Here is a 22690-nt window from a genome sequence, read left to right on the forward strand (position 1 = left end):
CTTAGAGACCAAGAAACAAATCAATAAATTAATAACCAGATGTCACAAACTGTAGGTACTACAAAAGTTAACTCAATGCTGTGAGACATGTTTATATGAAATCTTCGGAAATAAACAGAGGAACTGATTTGGCTGGCATAGCTCTATTTCAGAAAATAGCCATTTACTTGTATAATTGTCAGTATTTCTTATTTGCAAGTTTTGAACCTTCAATCAAGTAAATGACTGAAATGTAAAATGCAGAAACCTTTTATAGTCTTGAAAGATCAGTTCGGTAATGGTTCTTATCCAGAGGTGTAATAAATGAAGCCAGACTTCTTTTAACATTATTGCTGAAAGAAATTATATCAAATGTGCTATTTTCAACTGCATAATAGGAAAAGCAAGATAGAAAAGAACCTATTCATGGTATTGTACTTCCATACTTCTCAGGAAGGTTGAAAATAAAGAAGTTATACTGGTTTTTTTCTTACTCTCACAGAAGTTTACTAGAAGACTGTAGCTTCTCAGAGCATTAAAGGAGTGATCATACAACACATGTAGGAAAACCTTTGCAATGTGCCTGCCTGCCATCTTGCAGGGCTTCTGAACAATGGTGAAGATGCTGAAGTATGGCTTTTGTGAAGCTTAGAAAAGGCTTGAGAAAAACTAGTGTTAGATACAGTTAAGAATAGGACATTACACCCTGAAGTTTAGCTTAAGCTCTTCTATAGCACATTATTGTCTTGTTCTTCTACCTGGATTTAAGTACTTGGAGCTTATTCATAGCTGGAATTGATGCCTCTGTCTTATGCTCTCTGCAGACATATAGAAAAAAAAAACCCAACTTTTATTTGTTCTCAGAGCCACAGAAAAATCTCTAAATAAAAGAATGGAGAAAGACAGATTAGACATCAGAACAAAATTTGAAATAATATTGTCCTCTGGGTACCCCTTTCCAATTGCAACAAAATCAATTTATACAAGGAATAACCTTACCTGCACTAAGCAAGGAACAGGAATCAGATTTAATGCGGATATAGATGTTTGTCTTCAGTAGAAACGGAGCAGAGAACGTGCCTGAATTAGAATTGGTAAACTTAAGGGCAACAACATTCTTCTGTCATTGGAATTGTGGTGATGACAGAAATACACATTTTTTTAGTGATATTTAGGAAAAATTGTTAAGTGAAAAATGAATGTTCCTAAACAACATATGACTTCAAAGACACTCAAATAAAAGTTAAGGCACTGGTGACTTTTTAAAACTTTTATTATATTGCATAAGCTATAACCGTTTACAAATCTTAGTTACATTTTCAGCAACAGATACACTTGATACCGTAGTAAATAGAGATGAAAAGACACCTCTGACAAAATATAAAAAGGTAGAAATACTCAAAACCAGGATGCTGAATATCAAGAATGTTTTACATGAACAATATTGATATTAGAGTGTTTTTGAAAATGATTGCCAAGATAATGCAGTGTTTGTTGAACCTAATGCTCCAACGTGCAAGGTGGTGAGCACAGTCAGTGCCATCAGTTCACCTATGTTACAGCATCTTGGAGCCAGGCTTTTTATATGAGCACTAAAAAGTGCCCTTCTATGCAATAACAAGGTGTTGTAAAAATATTACCGCTCTAACATGGACTGAAGTGCAACAAGTGCTTCAAAGGAATTGAATCAGTTAACTGGGGAATAAAGTACCAGTAGATTTTGGGGAAGGGGAATACAGGAATGTTCAATAAGTCTTAAACTGACTTAAAAAAATTCATTTGGTAAAATAACATTCGAGCTGAGAGTGCTAGTACTAAAAATAATGACAGTTTTGCCCTGCCAGTCTTAAAAAGAAAAAAATCTGAAGCCATAGTTTTTTGGTAATCAGAATGGGCTGAATAGTGCTTTTAAAAAAGAAAATGAAACTCTGATTAAAGTAATTTAAACCACTTTTCATATAAATGAAACTAATTTCATATAAATTCTTTAACACAAAGATAGCTGCCTACTGTCAGAAGTGTGGCACAAATAAGTGCTACTACTATAGCTACTATACTGTAACTACTATAAAAGAATGCTCATTTTTAACTCTATAAGCATAGCACTGGTTTTGCATAATTCCACTGAATTAAGAAAAAATTAAAAACCAGAAGCTTGAGATAGATAAACAATGGAGGTTAGGCTCCAAACTGAGATAAAAATTGGTTCTAGAAAGTAAGAATTAAGTCCCTATCTCCACACACCATCTGCTTCTACTGGTGAGGAAGGTTAGAAGCTGAAAAAAATTATTTTTATCATTATAATAGTTTTTATATATTAACATATATTAATTTCATTTCTGAAGTTAAAGACCCAGTTTCATACTTGCAAATCCAGTGACTTCAAAATGCTCTTAACTTATGAAGTGAATCAGATCCCATATGTGTGTTTTTAAAAGACACTACTGTTCAGATTGCTAAAGATATATTTTTTTTTATTTCTCTTCAAAACATAAAATACAAAAAAACAGGGTTTACAATTACCATCACCATCAACATGCAGGAGTCAGTATTCCAACATAAAAACCACTAGATCTGCCTTTTAAAATATTATAAAAGCTACATAATTTTAAGTATGAACTACGGATTTTTTGGCTAACAGAAAAAAAAAACCTATAATGTGCTTTTCAGATCATCAGCTGTCCCACTGATAAAATAAGTCTGATGAAAGAGAAAGGCACTTCAGCAGGCTAATCTATCATAATTTTTTTTTCTAATATCCAGTAGGGATGTAGTGTACTGCCTTTTAATTTGCACAGTGTTAGATCAGTAGTAGTGTTAACCTGTTTCACTTCCTAACTAATGGGAAGAGTTTAGGTTGGTGCCCATTCATTTCATCCTCTTTGGTACAAATTACTGCATAAAAACAAAGCAGACAACTAAACATTCCTACACCCGGGATTATTTCTGTGCATCATCTGTAGCTCTACATTGGTAAATAATATCCCTAATCATCAAATCAGTTTTGTTTTCAGGTTTGTAAAATGCAGAGTTCTTTTATTTTTTGACAGTACTATAAAGATTTTTCCTGTTAATGAAATGGATTTTTTAAGAGATCCCTCCCCCCCTTTTTTTCAAATTCTATACTATGTGGCATTTGGTAGCAATCTAAAAATTACTGTCAATTAGCTTATTCTAGGTAACATATCCAGATTAATGTACATACAGCTGCACACTATTTAGACTGATCACTTCCCTTAATTTATGATACATTGAAGTACTGACCTAAGCCACATGAAGTAATCTGCAGAAGCAAGCCTTGGCTAACTTCATTAACCACCTTAACAAAAACAGGTAAGTCCTGGAACTGGTATACCCTTCTGCAAGAACAACCTCAACATCACGTATTGCAATAATGGAGGGGAAACTGGAGTTTATTAACTGACTTTCACCTTAGATACACATAAAAGTTTGGTCATAAGTGTTTTGTATCTACCTAGCAGCTTTCACTTAAAACTGTACGTACCTGTATGTGGTTTTTTTGCAAGAGCTGACAGCTCAAGAAGCATCTTGTGAAGATCCGAGACATAGTTTTTGCAAATATTTGTGTCCTTCAAAAAGAATCGATTCCACCAAAGCACAAATATATATATGAGTTTGGAAACAAGAATTAGAAAGAAGCTATAGACTTTCCAATTTTCCCCCTCATTCCCCTCTCCTTAGAGGAGGCTTGCTTTAAAGGTGCTTCAGACATGGCCTACTTCTTATTCTCAAGGTAATTAACCTCGAGATTCAAAGAAGTCGAAACCTCTGAATGCTTGCCTGGTCTTTCCAAGAGCAGTGTGCCACTAATCCCTGCTACTTTTTGTAGAGACCTAGTTTTAGCACTAGCATTTTAGCACTCTGTTAGTGCTGCAGTACTGCACCAACAGAAAGAAATCTTAAAAAATAAATTCAGTGATTCCTATAAATTCTCATGTTAAAATTGTAATAGAGAAATACAGAAAAGCAGTAGTTTGACCACAAAGACAAATTTCATGGTAACATTTTGTCTTTTCCCCATATGTTACACATCATGTATGGTTATCTCTGGAGTTAAAGTTTTTAGAACTCCATGTAGTCAAACTCCTTTTTAAAATGGTCTAAAATGAAAAAGAATTCCAGTTGCTAATAGGTAATATAGGTTTCCAGTGCATAAATTCCAACATACAGCTGGAACATGAAGACTTAGATAATATATTCTGTAAATACTGAATATAAATATTAAGTATAATTCTAGTAATTTCAGAGTTATATAGAGTTTTTAAAATCCAAGATTTAATGCTCATAACAGAGCCAAGGAAGAATTCCCTGTCATTGTGTGCTTAGGGGCATCACCTGTTTTCATGTAGCAGTTCTCTCTGCAGATACAACTGCAGCAATAATTTCTCATATTCTGACACAGAAAACAAGTTATGTTTTTATTTTAAATATAAAACTTGACTTCAGAGAAGTCTTTTCAAGTGTTACCAGCAGCAGAAGACATTATGCAATAAATGCTAGCAAGTTACACACAGAAAAGTTGGCATATGGGCTCTACAAAGCAAGCAAAGACAGCTGTTGCTTGACTGGCATGGATAGAGGCAACAGCTAAAGGCAGCCTTGGAAATGGTATTACCAGAAGCGCAGCATGCGCTCTCCAGGAAAGAATTTAAATATCCCACTAAAAGAAATGCCCGCACCCTGATTTGGCAAGGGAGGAGCTATTATCTAGTAGCAATACCAATCGTATAGATGATAAGATGCCTATTTTTCCAAAAACTTTATTCTACCTTTCTTCCTGCTACTGAGAAGCCTAGCAGCAAGAAACTCTTGCAGGATGATCTGTTCCACTCTGACTTGCTTTGCTGGCTAAAAGCTGAAGTGCATCACTGATGCATAGCCTTTAAAGGGGCCATTTTGCACTACCACATGTGCAGGGTAAATTTCATGACTAATCCAGACAGCCAAAAGCTCCTTTAAATGACAGTACAGAACTGAACTCTGCTCTTTGCTCTTGATCACATAGCAGAGCACATGAGAATCTGCACTACATCAGAATGTCTTTTGGTGCCATTACTTTGAAGTCCCAAAGTTATAATTGATCTTTTCAACATTTCTCATCCTCTTTCTTTGGTGACCAGATACCTACACAGATGCAGAACAAAAAAACTGGAGTGCAAAATTTCGTTCCTTTGAACTCACGTTTACAGTAGTCTGCATTTTATAACAATACAAGTAAGCTCAAGGAATTAGATCTTTTTGGTATATACAATAAAAAAATGCACTGAAAAAATCTTCAGTGTATTTAAGTTACTGTAGGTGAACAAAATTTCAAGTAGACAAACATCAACTTAATATTAACACCTCAAAACCATGAGCTTGTCAGGGATTTTCTGTTATGTTCAACAGAATATAGAATATTTTCTTTTTGAAAAAGCAGCCATCAGAACTGATGCAACTCTAAGAGCAGGGCAATATAAAACCTGAAAAGTCAAAGCAGCTTTCGGAAGAAATGTACATCTACACTCAAGATATATATATTCCTAACATATATAACAAAGCAAAAGATGTACATATCAGTATTTGGGGCTAGGGAGTTAGTCATACACAAAAACCAGTGGAACTGCATATAAAAAAGTATTTTGAAAATCTATTCGGTGTAAGAAAATTGAATTACAGTTACCTAAAAAGAGTGCCAAAGGCATGCTAATATGATAAGCCATCTTCACCTCTGAAGATTCTTCTGGCCACTTATTTGCACACCTATCTCAAACTTATTTTGCACCTTCATACTTGTAAACTCAGTAGGAACATCCTATTTTCTTCATGAAGCAACTGCACACCAGAAGAAGTTGTATCGACGTATTGCTAGTACCATTCTGGTTACCTCGCATATTCTTCTAGGAACAGGACCAGACAACTGACAATCCCAACTTAACAGACATATTTCACAGTAATGTTTCCTGAGTAAATATTCCCAGAAGCCCAGCTGCATAGGATATTTCTCAACTCTGGATTGTACTATAGGGCAAGCAACCAAGTGCATCTCACCCCGCAATTCAGATATAGGCATTGTATGTTTGGGTCTCGGTATAGAACCTTAATCAAGCTCTAAGAGAAATATTTATAAAGCTTTTTTAGGACTATTTAAAATCAAACTGCCAAAGCCAAAATGCTGGAACTTATTTCATAAGGGAAACAGCTTCAAAGCCACAGAAAGACATTTGATATACCATCTGAAGCACATTAAGGGATGCATCTACTTTTCTGTTAGCCAGAGTTGAAATAATCACTTTGACAAGATGAACATTAAAAATAAAAAATATTCTGATGGCCTTTTCCTTCCTCTATACATATCTTAGTTACATTTCATGCAGTCATGACTTTTGGTAAATTTAACTCTCAGTTGAGTCATAAGTAGTATTTATATTGCATTATAGACCAAATTTTGCGATCTGCTGTCATGCTCACAAAAATCCCCAACTTTTAAAGCCTGTTTAACCCCTCCCTCTGTGATGCACAACCTAGACAAAAGTAGCTCAGGCTGGCAAAATGTAGGCACATAAACCCCTGATGATCTTCCATTTTTTTAAATATAAAATAAAAAGAGTATAGAACTTTCCTGCTAAAGGAAACTATTTTAAAGGCATAATTTGTCCAGCTTTGCATACTTTTTCATTATGGGCTAAACTCTAACTTATAAAACTGCGGGGATTCAAGACTATGTTGTGGAGCTCAACTGGCCGAACAGCATGCAGAAGAGAAAATTTTAACTGACAACGAAGCCAGAACAAGACACTGGGATCAGTAGTAGCAGCAGCTTTGAAAGCTACCGGAATCAGTCATTTTCTGCTGGATGTGGACACTTCATAGCAGATGCCAATCTTCAACGTACACAGTTCATAACAAAACAGATTAAAACAAAGCAGATGGGTAACATCTTAAGACGGCGGGGACCATGAACTGCAGCGGCCACAGAGCTTGTACACTTCCCCCTTCTGCCACCGCTATGTGGAATGGCAACCTTCTGCACATGGATGGGCACACAGGGAGGGCAGTAATGCTGTAGAGCTCCGCTGATAAATCCAACAGAGCTCATCTGCTGGTGTTGTGGGACTAACTGATGAAACATTTTACATTATACAAAGAAGTACTAACAGATCCCTAGAAAAGTTCACATATAAAATACTGTACAGATGGTCACATTGATTAGGAACAAGGCTACGGAATGGCTTTAACTAGTCTACCAATGCATTCGCAACAAGTACAAAAAAATTAAAACATGTGCCTACATTTCTCACTGTGCATTCCCAGAGGCGCGTCCAAGAATGACAAGCTAATTAAAATGTGGGCCTTCCCTATACTGCCAGCAAAATTAGGAAGTGGAAAATTTTAATAGCAGCATTTCCCTGTTTTCAATTCACCTTGAATATCAATTGCCCAGCTGAAGTTTAGTAACTCAATCTGTATATTAAAAAATTTAACTTTTCTTGGTACCAGAAAACAACATTTCCATTGTAAACCCAACACTGCAGAATTACAGAAGCAGCCAAAAGGTCAATAACCAGCAGGGAGAGCAACACCACAAAGCACATTGTGTTTTAATTTATAGGAATAAGCGGCCTCTCCTCTCTTTTCTTCCAGATATTGGTTTTGCTATCTCTTTTCGTAATAGACGGTCTATCCCTTTTTTTAGCAGAAGGGATACCAGACTCATGACTTCCTGATGGAGTTTTTCTTCTTAGACCTTCTTCATCATGTTCTATGGCTGGACCATTCCCTCCATCCAGAATGTGCCTCACAGCCTGGTCCTCTGGAGTGCAAACGGTGGTCCCACTTTCACTGCTACTCAGATCCAGATCTTCCAAGTAAAGGATCTTAGAATGCGGCATATTTTTTATGAAAGTTTTCTCTCTCTCCAGTTTCCTACCTGGATGATGCTCGTTCATGTCCACGCCAGAGTCCAGACTGGTATCATTACTCTCTGTTTTTCTGCCCTTTTTCAGATCTATGAAAGAATGCCTCACTTGAGCAATCGGCTTTCCATCCAGGGACACAAACCATGCTCGAGGGTGGGGAGATGGTTTTCCTTTAGAGAGTTCCAATAATGTTTGTTCTGAAATACCTTGAAGTTCAGATGAAAATGGAGTCATTACAACTGCTTCATTCAATGTCCCAGGAACGGAGACAGATTCCAGTAAGCTACTAGTGTACCGGCCCCAGTTTGACGTTTGAGAAGGTAAGCCCTCTTCACTATCTAATGTACTGTTTTCATCTCTGCAGACAGAAGGCTGTGGATGAGAGTGCACGGGCATTTTCGGTAATGTTTGCATGTAGCTGTCGCGATTCATGGGTTCCATCATGGGGCTATATACTAACTGCCCTTTTCTTGGCAAAGTTGCTGATTTAGCAGGATGCAATTGTTCTGGGGAGTGGAAAAGGTCAGAGGTTTGAAGAATAGCAATAGGTTGATTGTAAACATGCATTAGATGTTCTGGGATATGGGAAAGCCCATACATCTCCTCTTTCAGTGAAAGGTATCTGTTTTGGTCTTGAATGTCCCTAGGAGCCTGGGAAATAGTACTGTTACTAGGCTTTGGCTGCTGTAAGTGCCTAACTCCAGCATTAGGCTCCAATGAATGGGCTGAATTTCTGGACTGACCAGTCTGACAGGATGACTGATAAGAAGCATCCTCTGTGTATATTTTAAAATTGTCTCGTGATTTTCCATCTTCCATGTCTGTGGGCATCCTTTGAGGGCTGTATGAAGAAATCTTCGGTGCATATAACTGTGACTTATCGTCCAACTTTAAAGACCCTTTGACAGTGTTGATGTGATTTATGTGAGTTGTTGATGTTGTCTGGTCTTTTTTAATGACCTCCAGCTTAGTTGTATTTTTCTCCTTCTTTTGCGTCCGACCACATTTATCCCTAAGCAAAAGAGATGCAATGTGACACTAGACTGTTGACTACTGGAGCTGAAGATTAGATTTTGGTTAAGAAGTTATAGTGTAATGTGACATCATAAACTTAAAATGAAGCTCTGTAATAACTGTAATTTTTAAAGAAATATTAGGCTACATGTTATAGTTTACCTAAGGAAATGAGTCTCAACTTCGAAAGACTATTTTTTCAACTTCAAACTCCATTCATGCTGAGCTTATGAGAGTCTCTCTTTTTGCTTACCTGCAGTAACAAAGAAGGACAGCAGAAAATCCAATGATAATGACAACAGTACCTCCCAGTATGGCCGTAAGGAACACTGTGTGATAGGCTGTTATGTCCTTGGAAACCACACTAATAATGGATTCTAGATTATCAAACAAAACCAGACAAGAATTAGTTCTCAGAAACAAATAATTCCACTTAACATGCAGAGCTGTAACTACTAAATTAAAATGTACTTTTCCAGTGATTTTTGTGTTCATACGACACTAAGTTCATCCTTCCCTTTTCACCTTGCTACTTCAGCAAACTCAAAATATACAAAGAGTGGTTACAATATAATGGATCTTCAAAGGTTCGTCTCAAATACTAAAGCCTCACCAGGAGATCTACTCAATTCCAGTCAAATTACATCTGTATTAGTTGTCCAAACTGACTTAGAAACATGGTCTAGATTTTCTAGTTAGTGCTTCTGTCAGAAAGTGCTGTTTTCAAATTTTGACATCATATTTCCCCCTTAAGAATCCCTTCGTATGAATCTGCAAAACATGCAACAAATCTGCATAAAACAGAATCCACTGGTACTGTTTTACCCAGGACTAATTTTCTTGTTGTATTTTCCTCCTGTCATACATGATCCTCAACAGTAATGGATACAGTCCCGCTGTTTTTTAGTTCTCCACAGGCATAGTTCCCTTGCAGGCTTCTTCCAAAAGATGGCAATAGTATAAACATATAAATTCAAATACAGTCTGGACTTTTTCCCCTACAGCATTTGAAGATCTAGGGAACAGTTATATGCACAAAGGCACACTAAATGGATTCAAGCAAAAGTTATCCAACTGTTGAAATTGCATGTCGGTTTTCCCTTTCTGTTGTTAAATAAGGCAATTAAACTGACAGCCTTACGATACATTGTTACTTGTGTTACTCAGTAATTTCTTTGCTAGTTGTTGCAATACCTCTTGTTCCAGGAAGGGGAGCTGCTATCCAATAGCCTAAGTGTTGTGCAGTGTATGTCCATAATAATTGACCATCTTCTTCCTTTACCATTCCTAGCCCACGGCTTACCCAGGCACCTGAAGGAAAAAAAAAAACAAAAGGACAAAATATCGCACATGCTGTGCAGGATTATTCCATATCTCAAACCATTAGCAATTAAGCTATTACCAAAAAAATATACAAGGTCATAAGAAAAGCTGAAGCTTCTGACTTATACACTATTTATTACACAGCTTTAGCTAAACATGCAAACTTTCTTTCTTGACAATTTCATTGCAAATATCCCTGTGTGGACATTTACTTTGAAGCAAAGCATTGACATTACTTACTGGAATTATTTTAATATTATTAATTTTGTATTAACAAGTGTCTTTCATAGATATGGACACAAATAATTTGAAAAATCCTATTATATGAGCTTAAGCATGTATGAAGGCCAAGGCTAAAAAAAAAAAATCAAGGAGCAGGTAATTTAAGCATATGAATACAAGTTTAATATTAGCTAGCAGCACTTAGTGGGAAAGCATTTTAATCTAATAAGCTACAATAGGATAAACAGTGTTTGTCTTGAATGTTTCTCTCCTCCTCCCTGCCCCATGGCAGCAACAATTCAGTTAGCCCGAGGAAGGTTTATTATTAGGACACAGATTCACAGACTCCACACCATCTGTTTGGCAATGCAAAGAACAGGTACTACGGTATGCCAGCTTCTACAATTAATAGATGAGTAGAACAGTAGAAGAGAAAGAATTCTACTCAACACACTTGAACATGTTTATTGTGGGCCATCTGTGAAATTCTAAGCACAGAAACAACCTCATATAAACAACCTTACATTTTCAAACTGCAAATACTAAGAAAGAGAGAGAATGAACCAGCTTTTTTAAAAACAACAATAACAAAAGCATGCAAAAAGTGTAACTCATATAAGCCCTATAATTTCAATTTTCCTCCAGGAACCTTCTTTCAGCAAAGCAAAAGGATCTTTCTACCAGACAGGAGCTAAAGATGAGAACTGACACATGCCACGTGTGCACGCACGCACAGACACACACACACAATACCATTCCGCAGTAAAACTTGCGGCCTTCTCCTGGTACTTGTGATGGCTGGCAGAGGGGAGTAACAGCAGCAGCTACCTAGAGCCCTGAAAGAGGTGATTTCTCAGTTACCTGGAAAACCTCTTGTCCAGACTTGGGAGCAAGACCAGCCAGAAGGGTCTTCTGTCCCTAACTCTCATATGGAGACAACAGCAGATCCTCAAATTCTCTGTCCTGTCAACTCTAAGGCAAGATGTCACTATACCACAAAACTATTGCTTTACAATTATAGAGTGTGGGCTAATTAGGGCAGATAAAATACAACACAAAACATCACCTTTAAAAGGCAAAAAAATTCTAGGTCTCCAAACATTCTATCTTGACTGACAAATGCATAAGAAGCTTTATAATCTTTGCTGTCCTCTTCAGCAAATTATATGTCCCTCACAATATACTTGACAGAAAAGAGTATGTATTAAGGGAAACATTAAAATGTGATTTATGAGTAAGCACATATTCTCTATGATTTGCTGCCACTCTGAAGGATATCATTCTCAATTTAATGATGCAATGCAAGCTTGCTTTTTTTTTTTGTAATTCTATTAAAATCCACATAGTACTTTTGGTACTACTAAGGCAAAATATTTACTAAGGAAGCCACATTCAACATACATCAACAAACTCTGCATTTATAGCAGCTGCAATGTAATTACAAAAGCTAATTTTCCAGGAACAGTCTCAGTACTATTACACTTTGAGTAACCCATGGGAGCACCGCACAAGCAGGCATGTGAAAGCAGTTTCTATCTTTTTTTCTGATGCAATGGATCAGTCTACACAACATCAAACACAGACCTGTCCCCTTACCACTATCAATACTGACACAGAAGCTGTGATTACCATTACAACATATACCCAAGGGCTTTAGAGTTTAGAAGTGTGTGTCGACATCTCCCTGGGGACATCCCACATCCAACACCTTGGATAGCAGAGCCTCATTATTCAGTGAAGTTGTAGCTTTCCATTCAGCTCAGATGGGGGCCTACTGCTACTTGTGGACACACTCAAATGCTCGCTGCAGGTCTGAAGTGTTCAGCTGTCCTCATTCACCAGAACCATGAATAAAGGTATGCCTTACTATTACTCAGTTACCTTAGAAAAAAAAGTTGTTCTGGACGTGTCAGATCAAAGGTAAAAATAAAAGAAGCATATTTAAGAGTAAACATCCAGAACAGTGAATCAAGTTGCAAATTTTCACTGTAGAAAAGAGATGGGGAAGTGGAAGAAAAAGCAGAAGTTAGAGTTATACCCAAAAAGCCTTCCTCCTTGTCTACAGTCCTCCTTGCTCTCTCCTCAGCAAGCAGCACTGAAGGCTCCATGCGAACACTACACCTCAGTGAGCACCCATAACAAACAATTTACCTTTACAGAATCTCTACCAGAGTGCACCCCATCTAAGAAGAAAAAAAAAACCTGTTTAAAATGTTCTTATTGGGTCAGCAAGCCACACTCCTGCTCTTGCTCTACCCCCAAGGCCAATATGCCTACATAGGCATGTTGAGTAGGCCCCACAACACCCACATACAAACGTTACACTGGTTTATACTCTAACCTGACCCCCGTGCCAAGCTGCTCTAGCTCTGTCAATTTTTTGTTTTAATAGCATTGTTGACCTAGTTTTCTGTTTAGTGAGTTAAAACAGCTCAGCATAGGTACAGATGAACACAGGAGCTGGCAAAAGTGGCTGTGGCAGCAAGAAATTAAAACCCCTTGTGTTTTTTTACCATGTCAGACTAAAACCCTTTCTTTGATAAAGAATGCTCTCTCATCATCAGTTACCCCACTGAAGTCTTCTAGGTGTATAGACAAGCTTAATCTTCTTTGCCAAAACTTATTCTAGTCACTCTTTTCTGAAGAGAACCTAGCCAATTATTTATTAGCATGTTCTTAATTCAACTTAATATTCTTTGGTTGTTCTTCATTACGATGATCAGTTTCTTTCCTGAACATGTCAACAATGCTTTGTCAGAGTTGGCGTCTTCTCCTGTACTTCCAACAGCTAAATAACAGCTTTTTGCCTTAATAATGAGTAAGACAATTATGGCTTCACTCATTTGCATATTTCAAGATGAAGTGTGATGGAAAGTATAAGGTACAATATAAGACAATCAGTACGCTAATGGACACACCTAATACAGGACATCTAAACAGGATAAATGTATGTAGCTCATTACTCACTCTTGACTAAAATTAGACATGAAGGGATGACAAAAGGTTTAGAATGTCTAATCCCCAGTGTCCTCTTCCCATGCATACTGTAAGAACTATGTTGTTCCCTTTGATAATTCTTATTTCCCCTTCATTTCACTTTCTGAATTGCTTTTGTTAACTGAAGCAATATCTAGTCCAGTTTTAGTGTCAAAGGATCTTTAGAGCTATACACTAGGAAACAAAAGCATCCAAATCTTCAGTTCTGATTTTTTTTCTTTTAAGAAGGCATTCACAAGATTATCAGGCTTAAAATTTAACATCACCCAAAATGTACATTCCCTGAATCCTTAGCCTCCCACAAAAATAAAAATCCATTACATGAAAAGTTTTTACAATAGGAATGCTAAAGAATTTTACCAAAGCTTTTTGAACTAATGGAAGCAGGGAAATTCCTTTGAACTATTCAAGCTAGTCAGTCAAAAACCAATACAGAACCCCTAATAAAGTTTGTGACTATGACTGTTTACCACCACCTCATATATTAGTGCCATCACTGTTCCATGACATACAGTGTCATGTGCCCAAAACTATATACATGTGCTGAAAGGTAAAATAACAAATAATTTAGCCCACTTACCAGTTTTCATATCAAATGTCCATGCAGGGATAGCTTCTCCTGATTTTACAGTACTTGTGGGAAGAGGAAGCGTAATCTGAATGGGACCATTTACTTTCAGTTCTTTCCCAGTCAAAAGAACGTTTACGCATATTGCAGCAAGAGGAGCTAATTCCATGCTTTTGAAACCTGAATGTGAGAAATACCTTGTCTGTAATTCCCAATTCAAAGCATATTTAAAAAAAAAATATATATTTAGGATTAAGATTCTATCCTCATTAGCTAACGGCAAGCCCAATATTCGCATCCAGCTATACAGTCAGCTGTCACCAACTTGGTCAAAAAAAAAATCAACATTTATTCTCTTCTGGACTTTTAAAATCTTGTCATTAAAATAAGCCCCAGTCATTTGTATACCCAATCTGTAAAAGAGAAACAGACTTTTGACATATAGGTTTCAATGCTGAGCATAGAACCAATGATTAGGCAAAACTTGTCTTGGGTGTGGTGGAAGAAGTGGTTTTCCCCTCAGATAATTTGATTACAAAATAGCTAACCTATGTGAAATATAGACAATATAAGAATTGTTGTATAATTGCAATATACGTAACATTGAAACAAAGACATATGCAAATATACGACTGCTGCATTTGTACTTAATTGAACAGTCCTCTTAAACTTCCCTGTAAGGATTAACTTTCTAATTTGACAGCAATAGTTAACTGAATACTTAATCACGAGGCTTGTCAAAGCACTCAAAGGAAATGTTGCATATACAAAGCTTTACAATGCAGCCTGAAAGTTTGTTTCCTTTCTTTTCCTTAAACTAATTTGCAAATACTTCAGAATGCACAATATGACAGGATTGTGAAAGAAGCTAAAACAGAATTAGTAAGTACCAGATTAATGTTAAATCTATGCAAGCTGTTAGAAACTGGTTGTGAGAAAACTCCTGGTGCATCAAATATCAATTAGCTTCCACCTGCCCTAAAAGGAAGCCTAATCCTTTAGGAGTATATGAATAATTTAAAACACATGCCAGACAGATTGAAAGAAAACTCAAAGGGGAGAAACACTGCTTATTCTCTTATGCTTGATATTTAAAGAGGCAAAATATAGATAAGAAAGGTTTTAAAATATATAGGTCAAGATATCAATAAATATATTGCAATTTTAATTCAATGAAAATTTTAAAAAGATCATGACAAGCTCAAATAAGCCATGTAGTAGCCTCCTCATGCACTGCAATGAATTTAAGAGCCTCACGGCTTCAGATCCACTGGGAATAGAAAGAAATCAGCAAAAGATAGATGGAACTGTACACAGCACAATCTACCAGAGATGACTGTATTTATGCAAATAAAGAAAAAAATCTGATAAACTGACAAATACTAAAAGATCCAGCTCCATAACAGCAGAGTTATAATGACTCCTGAAAACACTGCTTCTCCAGTGAAACAGATGCACGGAAAACTTTATTACAATTGTGCTCTGTATATATCATGACTACTTGGTTTCAAACAGGCTTACGCAGACTAACTGTCTCTGAGCCAAACTCAATACCATCTTTATGCCAGGTGTAAAGCTCCTAGACCCAACTATTTTAGTGAAAATGCAAAAAAACCCACAGCTGAAGCCAACTGCTGCAGTTTCACTGATTTCTTCAGATTCATCTTAGTTTACGCTCTGGCCATAACCATATTTTCAAGGTGTTTACTAAACCAGTTCCACAGTCTCATGAAATCCTGAACATACACACACACACATCTATCTACATATATATAAGAGCAGACTCTGAAGGAGTATTTCAGTGTAGTAAGACATGCTGTGTTCTCATACTACATGGAACAAGGTAAAGGGTTATATCAATTACTGACCTGATGTGTTTATAGCTTACTCCTATAGAACAAATCTTTATGATTTAATCCAATGGAAGCAGGTTCATGCCCTCTTAATTTAAGCATATGTTTTTCTGAAACACTGCGCACTCATATGCATTATAATTTGAAAATTTATTCTTTTAAAAATATTCTTAAACAATGTAGTTACATACCTGATTTATTTAGAAGAATTCCTGTTGTATAGAGAAAGCTGTCCACTTTCAAAAATTGCTCTGGCACTGTCAGATAGGCTGTAACATTTGTAATATGGTGATTTGTTGGAAGCTTTATTAAGAATTTTGGGAACTGAACACTTGGTTGAGATTTGGCATCTGTAAGAGAGTAATATTTTGCCTTAACACTGGTTAAACACAAAAATAGTGTTTTTATTACTGCTCAGAAATCCATTTAGCATAGCAACCTGTTTTCACCCATTTTCTCCATGGTTTATATATTTCTAGTCTAGCACTTGTCACAGTCACACATACAGCTACACAATTAACAAAATATGGCTTTGAGCAGATAGGTATCAGATGAGAGTATGAACGTGCCTAATTTTTTTTGTACATGTAGAAATGATTATCACAAAGTTTTTAGAATATGATCTGCATACACTGAACTTACCAGATAGTTTTCCAGTAATTAAGACAGTATCTTCAAACAGCCATATATTAGCTTGACTTTGTGGGAATAACGAAAGCGTCACAGATGAGTATACTGTGGGAAGTGATAATATGTGTTACACTGTGCAACTGAAAAAATCCTGCAAGATCTCAGAATCTGAAGGAATAGTGAATAGAGCAGTTTAAAAGAGAGAGTATATGAAGCCTGCATAAATAAGTTAACTCCTGTTGTCCAGAGCAGGAATTCTAGTGGTTAGGCAGGAAGACCTCTGTTGTACGTTTGCTACTGTCTTATGCCTTCTATGGATAAAGAGGTGGCTAGAATTCTTAAAAGTCCATCTCTTTAAAAAACAACAACAACAACAACAACAACAACAAAAAAAAAAACCAACCACCAAACCATAACTTTTTTCAGAGCATGAATAGTTAAACAGGAAAACTTGTGAGGAAACACTGCTGAAAGGAAGCTATAACAACAGGTTATACCTATTATACAGGACTCAAAGCATTGGCATTCCAGGAATCACTAAAGACAATATGATTTTTGTCAAAACGCATTACCAGCCCTTTGCTAAGTCTAGGTAAACAATTTCTCAGAATACATTCAGGGTATCACAGCATGACCTACTTAGAGTTTAAAAGGGCTATTGTCTCTTTTAGAATAGTACGAATTTTGACAAATCTAACAGATCATCCACCCTTACATCTGCACTGATAGGCACCACCTCCATTGACTGACTTCATTCAGTCATTTTCAGTTGACAGTAACTATGCAGAGACTGCTGAGGAAGAAAGAAATTTAATTACCAACACATACAGCTTAATAATAGGACTGTAAGATGCTTACGTACTTGGCATTCTCCCAGTCTTCCAAGGCAAAGGTGTTAACATGTAGCCATCCTTGTACGATACAATAGTTAAACTTAATCCTAATTTGTAAGGAACTTTTATTAATACTGCTCCATTGTTTCCAGTAAAAGTAGAATTTGTCTTCGTGTAGTTAACAAACACTTCTACAACCGCTTGTCGCAGGTACTGATGACTGATAATGTCATTTACTTGAACTTTTAGTGTAAAAACAGAACCTATTAACAGAAAAGAAAAACAGGAGGTGATAATGCGTTATAACTAAGGACCATAGCTTAAGTTTGTGAAGTCCTAGAGTTTAAGCCTTAGCTATTTATCCACTGTACAACGGATCTCAACACAGGGTAAGCTCTGGCCAAAGGGAGTGGTAATCATACAATTTTATACCACGGAGAAGAAGAAAGCAGAAAACCTTGAGATGGGGCACAAAGATGCCAAAAAGTCTTTACCAAACTCACCAAATATAATACCTAACCAGTTAAAAAACCAAAAACCAACAACAAAAAAAAATTACAAAGCAATTCTTCCCCTTTTCATTTAAGCTTGAACAATGCATCTGTGACAACACAAAACTCAATGTGCCATGCAAGTGCTCTGCAATATCACACTGATAATACAGACGGTCTGTTATCCAAGTGTAACCCTTGGCTTGGTCACACTTTTAAAGGTGCAACTTGAGTTTCTAAAAACAGAGAACCTAATGTTTACAGACTATGGGATAACACATTTATTTTTACATGTGTAAAATTATTACATAGTAACCAAATGCATCCAGACATTTCAACTGTTTTAATCTACTATCTCCCACCAGATTTACACTTCTGGTCTAGTTTTCACCTTTCTGTATTGCAACTTCTAAGTAGTACTTGTCTACTGCTAATTAGAGGAGCCGACATTCCTTTACGAAACCTAGTGTCTTGCAGAGACCATAATTACAGTGACTGAGCAGTAAGCTGAAAATAGCAAGTCCACTTGAACAATAGTCTCAAGATGCTCTGAATTACATTCAATTTCTCTCACACCCGGACTGTAAATAAACTATTAGGGAGTCTTTTAATAAACAGGAGGTACATGAAAATGGACATAATTCCATGTTATTTCCAGTGTGAAATTAAGTTATTATCCTAAACTAAAATATCTATGGACCACTGTTAAAAATATTTCAAATAACATCAATTGTCCAGTATTTTGGTTACAGATATATTACTATTCAACACCATTGCACTACTTTATACCTCAATATTTTCAAATATATTCATTATGAATATCCATTTCTATTTATGTCAAACATCAGGCTAAGTTTGTTTGAAATTTACCTACATAAAATCATAGTTCAGTTTCATTATTTTATCTCCTCTATAACTGTGATTGACATTGCACCAACAGATTACTACCATTGACCTTGATTTAAATGAAAAGGCCTTGAGAAGCTGAGCACAATCCAGAAAAAACCACCACTACATAGTGAAGCCATCCAAGTTAGGCCTCTCTGAAATAAGTGTTTATTTAGATCTATTGTATGCGTGAAGCATACAACATATATTCAAGCAAAAAAATTACCTGCACACAACAAAAGCTACATTGGCCTCAATTTATTACTATTTATTGCATACACAGCAAAAACTTATCATCAGCTGTGCCAGTTTGATTCTCTACAGTGTTATAGAAAAATCTACATCTCCTTGTGCAAATTAATACATACTTTCAGAAAAAGAAAAAAGATCCCAGTGGTACTTGAACATATTTGACTGAATTAAAAAGAAAATGCACAATAATCTTAGAACAATGTCTTTTTTTCCTTATGCATGATATTTCAAGAATAAAATTGCTTTTAAATTGCTGTTGCTAGAGGGTTTTTAAATGATGTAATGATTAAAAAAAATTTGTCATGTAAGCAAATTACGGCTACTAAACAGATCTTCCAGGAATTGATCCAGTTACACATATACTAGCATGGTTCCAGTGATTTTCAAAACTTGGAAGACAGGTCATTTGCCCTTGGACCATCACTAAAAGGCTGCTAAATAGGGAAAACAGACTGTACAATATTCTGATTCTGTAATCACTTGGAAGCCAGGAGTATCTTGTGAAATGGTATTTAAAAAATAAGAAATGTAGTAGTACAGGATTCAAGCTCATGCCAGTAGGAACCAATACCAGAAATGCCTGGTATAAACTAGTATTTTAACAGCTGGAATCAAGTCAGGAGAAAAAGAGCCTAGTATTAATAGCTGAGAAAAGTAATAAAGAAATGAAAACCTGGAATGTACTGAGAAAGACACTCTTTCAATCATTTCACACTTCTAATGTGTATTTTTCCTTTTTTTTTGCTAACAGAAAGTCTAATGAAAACACAAGGGTGGGGTAATAACTACATTCTTCCTCCAGCTGTTAGTAAATTCAAAGGTTACTTTGTGCAAAAATATTTCTTCCTCTCATCTCCTTCAGTTACAGCCATATTAAAACCCACTTCTTTAAAAGCTTTTGGTAGAGAAAAAAATAGACTGCAAAAATTTAGAAAGCTATGCTATTTTCCCTCTTTCTCATAGTGAACTGATGAATATCATTGGCTGCTTTTAGCCATGCTCAACTTCCATTTCTTCCATTATATTTCTCCTATGGGTTCAGAAATTGCCACAGCATTTTTCAAAACTGATACTCCACCTGAAATGGTGTTGAGAAGATCCAGAAGTGCGGCTGTAAATGCAGACTGAAATCCTGGGGGGGTTACTGAGACAAAGGTCTCCCTTGTGAAAACAGACACAGTCTTAGACAATGCAAGCTCTGAAAGAGTAATTGCTTGCGTATTACTGTCATATATAAGCAGCAGTTACTCAAGTGAAAAATGCTCATTTCACACCCACTAATATTAAGACAAAGATTAAAGAAGACTCACTCCCTAGCTCTCATTGCTTTTGGCCTTATCTTTTGTGGTAACGCAAGAGTCTTCCTGACAAGCAAAAGTATGCCAGTCGGCTTGGAGTTGTTCCCTCTCTGCAAGCAATATATACGAGCAAATAATTTAGATTTTCTAATATCAACCAGAATATACTCTGCCAACAAGATGCTTGAAGTTTGTGTGCAATGATTTTGGAAAGGCATTTAAAAAGAAGAAATTATATTTCCATTTCTCAACAGTAACAGTGCAGAAGTCACGAGCACACAATATGCCTCTGAATCCAAATGCCAGTGAAATGACAAGACATTAAAAATCCCAGTTAAAAAAAAACACAGAATCCAACAGTAACAACAATATTCCTCCCCCACAGCCACATTTCACTATTGTTTTGTATAAAATGGAAGTGCACCAGAGCATCCTTCAGCAGACCAGCTGGAATAGCCTAGTTAAAAGCAAAACAATCAGAAGGTCCTAAGAGCTCAGACTGTGTGCAGTGGTGGTCCAACAAGTATACTGATCTGTATCTTTCCCAATTTGATATCCCTTGACCAACTCCCTCAAACCAACTCCCTCATATGCCTCACATGCATTTAATGTCCAAATTTATCGGACATATTTAATGGCACTGAGTTATTAACAATGTCATATTAACACGTATGACCTCTAATTTGCAAATAAAATACTTCCTTTTTTTTTCTTTTTATAAAGATCTTAGTGCACAAGTCCTTAAGAACACTTAAGTCTCAAATATTATGGAGACTGTGGTAGGATTTTTAAATCACAATAAAACATATTGAAAAACATTTCAGACAAACCCTAACTGCTGGTTAATTGTTTAACAAAACCAAAGCTGACAAACTAAACAATAGATGAAACCTGTTCTTTTTTCTGGTCACTAACACCTACCAAACACGAGCTGGTCAGCTCTCTCTCAGTATTAAACAGATTTGACAGAACTGCTACAATTAGAAGAACGAACTCCGTCTTAGCTAATTTGATTTGTGCTGCCTCAGAGGAAGGGAGATCTGTCTCTTGGCAAGTCCACTGGCAATGCCAGCTTCTAGGACATTTAAATGTTTGCTGATGAATGTTCATACAAATACAGCAGTTATTTAGACAAAGGGAAACAAGGCCTTCTACCACATTTAGCTCTTTCAGAAACGTCATAGCCAGTAAAATGGCACGTCATTTCTTCAAGCCATAATATCTAATGCCTGCAATTTGGCTTCACATCACTGTCTTAACTCAGAAATTGTATCACAGAATTAAGCCAAAGACCTGCTTGGAATTGCAGGCTAGGTACAAAACATAACAGTGCAGAAAAACCTCTATAATACCCCTAGGTAATTTGCTCTTAATTCTTTACCTGCAGATAAGTGTGTCATCTGCTTACCATATTTATCTGAGATTTAATTAACATGGTCAAGGCCAAAGACCTTACAGGCACCAATATACTCCAAACCATGCGTATCATTAACTGTGAGATACAGCACTGGACACACACCCGCAGGGCACTGCCCAGGAAGTATTCCTACACATTCTGCAACCCAGTTGTAAGTCCCTTTCCCTGTTTATCACCAAGGTCCTATAGCAAAAGAGGTTCTACACCCCAAAGGAGGCAGTTACTCTTCTCAAACACACATACAACTACCCAATTAAGCAATTGTCTTATGGAGTGGAGGGAACAGTAACTACAATTAAATTATTCATTAGTTCCTTCCTTCAGAGAAGACTTTTCTCATCCTTGCCTAGAGATGTTTAAACCCATGCCAGAAAAGGCACGTGCTTACATGTGTTTTATGGAAACTGCCTACACTGTATTACCATGCTTCCAGCTAACCAGACAGATAAAACATGTGCTGCACAAATTACTTGGTCTTAGCTGACTGAACAATCATTTTTCCATCTTTTACATTCACAGAGCACCATATCTTTTGGCTTAATATAATTAGGGCTAGGAAAGGTGCACTGATCCGTAAAGAACAAATCACATGTTCTGAGAATATCAGGTTTTATTACACATGCAGTATTGCAATGGGTATCACCATTGGAGGTGGGGGATATCAATGAAATATATAATCTACACAGTCAACACACATCTGGCTTTAGTAAAAACAAGTCATATACAAGCGATCCTCCTGCCCACAAAAACCTATCATTACTTCTTAAAATTTCCTTAAAACTTCAGTAACGCCAGTGACAAACTACAAAAGCATATGTATAAAAAGTACAAGCCCATTATACCTTTAAGGCTCGTTAAAAATCCATGTACATGAAGGTAAGTTGTGGCAGCAACCAACCAACACAGGAATGATTTAATGCTGAAAGTAAGCCCTCTTCACCACAGCGCACCATCAGTCTGCGGTTACCATCTGTTCTTTATAACAGTACAATGCATTGACACAGTG

At 36.5% G+C, this 22690-nt stretch overlaps 1 protein-coding gene across 1 annotated transcript in view; it reads right to left on the reverse strand.

Moving 5' to 3' along the window:
* Positions 1-7470: 7470 nt before the first annotated feature.
* Positions 7471-22690, reverse strand: part of FAM171B (family with sequence similarity 171 member B) — a 33437-nt gene continuing 18217 nt past the window's right edge. The window contains 7 exon segments of the mRNA XM_075093976.1: positions 7471-8910; positions 9166-9289; positions 10107-10223; positions 14035-14202; positions 16067-16225; positions 16518-16610; positions 17368-17601. Coding sequence (XP_074950077.1) covers positions 7581-8910; positions 9166-9289; positions 10107-10223; positions 14035-14202; positions 16067-16225; positions 16518-16610; positions 17368-17601 — 2225 coding nt within the window. The 3' untranslated portion in view covers positions 7471-7580.

The sequence above is a fragment of the Phalacrocorax aristotelis genome, chromosome 5, assembly GCF_949628215.1.
Source record: "Phalacrocorax aristotelis chromosome 5, bGulAri2.1, whole genome shotgun sequence".
Classification (NCBI taxonomy): Eukaryota; Metazoa; Chordata; class Aves; order Suliformes; family Phalacrocoracidae; genus Phalacrocorax; species Phalacrocorax aristotelis.